This window comes from Sinocyclocheilus anshuiensis, unplaced genomic scaffold, assembly GCF_001515605.1.
Source record: "Sinocyclocheilus anshuiensis isolate Anshui unplaced genomic scaffold, SAMN03320099.WGS_v1.1 scaffold50, whole genome shotgun sequence".
Classification (NCBI taxonomy): Eukaryota; Metazoa; Chordata; class Actinopteri; order Cypriniformes; family Cyprinidae; genus Sinocyclocheilus; species Sinocyclocheilus anshuiensis.
In genome coordinates this window covers 1,282,117-1,288,154 of record NW_015542382.1, presented here as the reverse complement: position 1 = coordinate 1,288,154, position 6,038 = coordinate 1,282,117, and the positions used below count along the sequence as shown (strand labels likewise).

Sequence of the window (6,038 nt, the reverse complement as noted above, 5' to 3'; positions counted from 1 at the left end):
TTTGAACCTTAAACCGCATAAACACATTTCATTACACCAAATACACAAAATAATGTTCTTTTAAGCAACATCATAAGACCCCTTTAACAAAAATCAATGCTCAACAGATAATTAGTTTATATATATTCAAATAGCTAGAAATGTGGAATAATGTGATTAAATGTTTAATTCATGATGTTCTATAGAATTTTTGTTCTGCAGATGTTCTACAATTTTAAAAAGCTTATTAATGTACAACGCTTTTGCTGCTATGTGATACGGATTTGGTGGTATGGGTAGGTTTAAGGGTTGGTTAAAAGGTCAGACGTTTATATTACTGTTTATATTACACTGTTTATATTACAGTGGGATGTGTTAAGAAATTAACAAGTTCTTTAAAACAAATGTATTTTTCTCCTGTGTCAAGGAATGTCCTGTTTAATTATATACAGTAGGCAACTACACTAATTTGAGGCAATAAAAAGTTTTGCACCTAAATTACAATGTGTTAGCAAGCATTTAGCTAAACTTAAACCACCCTTTAAACAAATGTTGTTACAACAGCTAAAAGTCCAGTGCGCATAAAGGTACTGAATTATTAGTAAACATTTATAAACATTTATAAATAATGAATAGTTTCCACTTCAGATTGGGTACTGCAAAAACATGAACAAATGATTAATAAATGATTTGTAATTGTAATTGATAAATGACTAATTAAGCTCATTTTTTCACAGCATTTGTGTATGTAAAAAAGAGCATTAGGTAATATATGAACTAAGGTTTAGTTACATTTGTTAGCATTCAAAAGTACATTAATAAATAAGCTTTTAATAATTGTATCATTTCTGAATATATGTGACCCTGGACCACAAAACCAGTCATAAGTAGCATGGGTATATTTGTAGCAATAGCCAAAAATACAATTTGGGACAAAATGATAGATTTTTATTTTATGCCAAAAATCATTAGGATATTAAGAAAAGATCATGTTCCATGAAGATATTTTGTAAATATCCTACCAAAAATATATCAAAACTTAATTTTTGATTAGTAATATGCATTGCTAAGAACTTCATTTGGACAACTTTAAAGGCGATTTTCTCAGTATTTAGATTTTTCAAAGTAAATTTCAAAGATTCAGATTTTTAAATAGTTGTATCTCAGCCAAATATTGCCCTATTCTAACAAACCATACATCAATGGAAAGCTTATTTATTCAGCTTTCAGGTTTAAAAATATTGACCCTTTGTGGTCCAGGGTCACATATTTTAAAAAGTGCATGATTGAGTTAAACATTTAACATTGGCATTTGTAAGCATGTATCCCTAATAGGTGTGATATTTGTATGTTGTGTGTATATGTATATTGTGCCTCTCAGTGTCTGTATATGCTCTTGAGTGCCTGTTTATTTTTCAGTGTACATTGTTGTATGCATATGGAAACCATGTTTTTGAGTCCTGTGAGTGAATATGGAGCATATTGAATCCATAATTGATCCTCGAATTTTAGCTTCAAGGAGAGTATGGAAAAATGAACAACAGCAACAGACATGGTGAAACACAAAAATTTACCAAGCTGGTTAACATATGGTGTTGCATGTGCTCCCTTTCCGCTTTTGTACCTCTCAACAGATGGCATCAAAATGGTTCTCTGTCTGAAACGTTAAACCAAAGCTGCTAATTTTTTCGAGTCTATGATTGAAGAATCGCTGTCACTAATGTATCAATTTAAGTCTTGTGTTTTGAAATCTCTATTTTTGGGACGGTTAGGGCAGCTGGTGCTCTTCACACTGTCCTCTGCTTCAGTCAGCTGCTCTGTGGCCCTGGTCCAGCGGTGACATCAGCTTTTCTACTTTAAACACACTCGGGCTCGAGTCTGAAAGCGCTGAAGCAAATATTTGAACTGCATGGCCATTTGTGCATCCACATCACAGGACCACACCACATCACTACACACAAACAAGCTTTCACATAACAGCATAGTGAAAGTGAGAGATGGTCCATTATTATATGAATATTGCACAAATATACTGTGGTGGTGCCACTGGCCTAAATGATAACAAATATAATCATGCACCATGGTATTTATGTGGTATTGCATGGTATTTCAAAGAATTCCATGGCATGTTCCACAAATAGGGTGCACTTTGGTTTTCCAATATATATTTTTGTCCCCAAGAATTAGAGACACGTATGTTTTGTGTTGTGAGACTTATTAGACATTTATTATATTACATAAAATTAATCTAACATTAAAACTAGCAAGGCATGTCTCATCTCAGCGACCTTGACCCTTTGGATTGAACTATTAAATACAGTAATGTCATAATTTTGGCAAACTGTTGAGTTTATTGTTCATTGTAGTAAAACTAAAAGTGTTGTAAATCAAAATTTAACAAACAAAACAAAAAAACGGAATTTGTAGCTGTTACGCAATGCAACCCTGTTACCACATGTCTTTCCCCATTACAATGTTACTTAAAATTGGTGACTCAGGAAGTGGATATTTTCTATGCCATGACAAATAATAAATGAATAAAATGACAAACAAATAATATCTCTAAATTGTCTTAATTTTTTGTCGTGGTACTCTCCATAACGGGGCTAGATGGTAACTCGGGGGAGAAGAATTGTAGAATAAAGTCGTTATTTTTGTTTTTGTTTTTTCGCACAAAAAGTATTCTCGTAGGTTCATAAACTTACGGTTGAACCACTGTTACATGGACTATTTTGTCAATGTTCTTGGTACCTTTCTGGGCCTTGAACTTGGTAGGACCCTTGATGTCTATGGAGGGCCAGAGAGCTCTTGGATTTCATCAAAAATATCTTAATTTGTGTTCCGAAGATGAATGAAGGTCTTTGGAATGACATGAAGGTGAGTAATTAATGACAGAATTTTCATTTTTGGGCGGACTATCCCTTTCACCACTCAACTCTGTTACCCAAGAGAAAAGCACCTGGTCCTGAATTTGCAAAAAAAAAATAAAAAATTGTACACCTGTTATCCATATGCCATAGTATGTCATAGTTTATTGTAATTTTATTACATTTGATCTAATACATTTTGTTATAATTACTGCTCATACTGCTCAACATTCAGTCCTGGGCTGCTGCACGCAAGAGATGCTAAACGCCAAATAGTGTCGCTTTAGACAGTAGCACAACCTTCTCTCTCTCCGGTGCGTTAAGTTGAACATCGAACGACTTCCAAGGAGCGCGCACGTGACCACTGCTGCAGCACTACAGCACTCAAGTCGTTAATTCTAACTTCTAATCTCCCAACGGGAATATATACACTCACCTCCCAAAGCTGCTTTCATCAGGAAATTCATGATGGCTTTTTAAGTGTTCCTGTCCTTGTACTTGGCACTTCAAATGTATGAGACCAGAGATCGTACAGCCAGATCTGCACACAAAATGAACAGGTTTTATTATTAATAATGATAGCCTATATAATAATAATAATACAAAAGTGATGATAGCCTACTGCAGCGCAATAAAACATGCACATGCACAACTTGATCGGAACGTTTTGTCCTTCATCTCACAAGGTGCAATGTGAAACCAGTTTTGCACATGTATTTTCTTTCAGCGCTGCATGGTCTTCGAGCAAAAATGACACAGTAAATATCATTTCTATCTTCCACAATGACAGATAATCAAATCCCTCCGTGCAGCTGATGCTGATAGCGACAATCAGGCTGTCACAATAGCAACCCCATTGTGCAGAGCTAGTTTGATTCATTTGCGTTACTGTCTATCACCACCGTGCGTATTTTAGATAGAAGATATACCTATCAACTTCCGGGGGTCAGAGATCCAGAAGGCAACTTTGGACTTCTCGACCAATGACTTTCTTAATCCAGTTCAGGACAGTATATTTGGTCATATGGCCCAAGCTCACCAGGATCTCTGCAAAGTGTTTTCGTTCCGAGTCCGACCTCAGTAGCCTTGGTGCATTACCTTACTTGAACCCCCGCCGCAAAGGCTCGGCTCTATCTAGCACACAAGCCGCTTTCAGCACCACCTTCGCTGGACAGCACCTGCTCGTGACCCGCGCACCTCCAGCAGCCGTAAGAAATGCGGTGTAAATACCTGCTCAGGGTCCGCGAAGGAAACGGGCAATCGCGCCGATAGTGAAGTTGACGTGGGCCAGTTGTGGAGGATGTGTATTATTAACCCGCTATGAGCATCCCTGAATCTCCAGGCGTCTCTTCCTGCTCGCCCAGCGCCTGTCAGAGCGTTGGCCAGGGGAACTGCAGTCGGAACGCAAGACGGTGAAAAGCCCTGTGCATCACACGCAGCCTTTTCCCATCAAAACATCCCACGTCCCCAGCCGGAGAGAGGAGCAATTGATTGGAGGTGCCGTTGGGAAACACGCCTCTGCCAGTGCTTAGCAGCTGACCCCTCCACTACTGTTGGAAGCTTCGAATAACAGATGCTGTCAGACCTGGAGAATGAAAGATGGAAGGATCTTCGCCCCGCATGACTTGGGCGTTAAGAGAAAGTGCTGATTCAGAATCTGGCTCAGACTGGGCTTGCCCTTTACAGGTACAACTCATCCACATTATACCACACCATGGCCCGTAGCAAAATGAACAATTATTTTGAAAGAAATAATACTTTTATTCACAAAGGAGGCAATAAACTCATCAATAGGAAACATTTATTGTACAAAAGATTACTATTTCAAACGTTGTTATTCCCGCAAGTTCTAGTCATCAAAGAATCTTGAAAATAAAGATCATGGTTTCTACAAAAATATTAAGCAGCACAACGGTTTTCAACATTGATAATAATAAGAAATGTTACTTGAGCACCAAATCAGCAAATCAGATTGATTTTGTAATGATCAAATGACATGGAAGTCTGGAGTAATGGATACAAAAAATTCAGTTTTGCCATTGCAGGATTTAATTAAAATATATGAACAGTGTTACTGTTTTTATTTGGCGAGCATATAAGACACATCTTTAAAAAAACATTTAAAAATCGTACAGATCCCATAATAATAATAATGACGATAATAATAAATGGTAACGCTTAAAAATTAGAAAAGAGAAGTTAGTGCTGAGAAAAGCTCTAGGTTAATTACTTTTTTTTGGTAAATAAATTAATTTTGGACAATTCATTTAATGTGTGCAGAAATAAACAATCACAATAACATGATCATGAACTATTTTTCAACATGTAAAAATGCATGTTTTAGATGGCGTTTTGTCATGTCAGCTTTACACATTTGGCAATTACTTTAAGTGCTCTGCATTTACAAATTGGATGCAGGAGGACACCTTTCCCATTAAAAAAAAAAGAAAAAAAGAAAGATAGCTAAGAAAAAAAGGCATTTATATTCATGCCAGAACATAAAGTAGTATTTAGCAGGTGCTTTTTATCAAATGCATCTTGCAGTAGAAGTAATTAAGCACAGAGGCATTACATTTATGCATAGAAAATGTGATTTTTCAAGATGTTTATGCAAAAAGCTGTCTGACACCAGAAAGAATAAATATCCAGTAAGACCTTAGGGACATAGTCACCTTTTAGCTGAGGACACGCCACATGACTCTGCATGATTCAAACACACCCTCGCTCTTAGGGCAACACCGCAGTGCGCAAAGGTTCTCATAACACCTCCCTGTTGCTGTAGTGTTGTTAAAAACTGGGCTGATGCAACTGACCCATGAAAAGGTTTAGTATTTCGGTGTTCTCTCTGCTGAGAGGAGACAGCATATTTACCAAACTGAGAGAGTTACAAGCTAAAAAAAAAAAAAATCTTTAGAATGTCTCTAAAAGCAAAAAGAGTGGAAAGCAGTAGACACAGTTCAGCTTCTCTTTTTTTTTGCAAATAAGCAACCATCTACTTTCTTTTATTTATTTTATCACGCAAATAAATTCCCACATCTGAATTTGACAAAGAAGGTATATAGTGGGTCCTTAAATCAAGCACTGAGCAGAAAGGCCTGCTGAGATCATCAGTTGCATTGATCATGAATGTAGATCAATATTGAAGGACTGAGAGAGAGAGAGAGAGAGAGAGAGAGAGAGAGAGAGAGAGAG

The 6,038-nt window shown here is 36.8% G+C and overlaps 1 protein-coding gene across 5 annotated transcripts in view; it reads right to left on the bottom strand.

Moving 5' to 3' along the window:
* Positions 1-4,327, bottom strand: part of cplx2a (complexin 2a) — a 13,232-nt gene extending 8,905 nt beyond the window's left edge. Inside the window, exons 1-2 of one of the 5 annotated variants that reach the window (XM_016491742.1) lie at positions 4,077-4,327; positions 3,283-3,387 (exon numbers count right to left, since the gene is read on the bottom strand). In XM_016491742.1, the coding sequence (XP_016347228.1) occupies positions 3,283-3,313 (31 nt within the window). In that variant the 5' untranslated portion in view covers positions 3,314-3,387; positions 4,077-4,327. The other 4 variants (XM_016491744.1, XM_016491746.1, XM_016491743.1 and 1 more) reach the window with 4 other exon arrangements.
* Between the last annotated feature and the right edge of the window lie 1,711 nt (positions 4,328-6,038).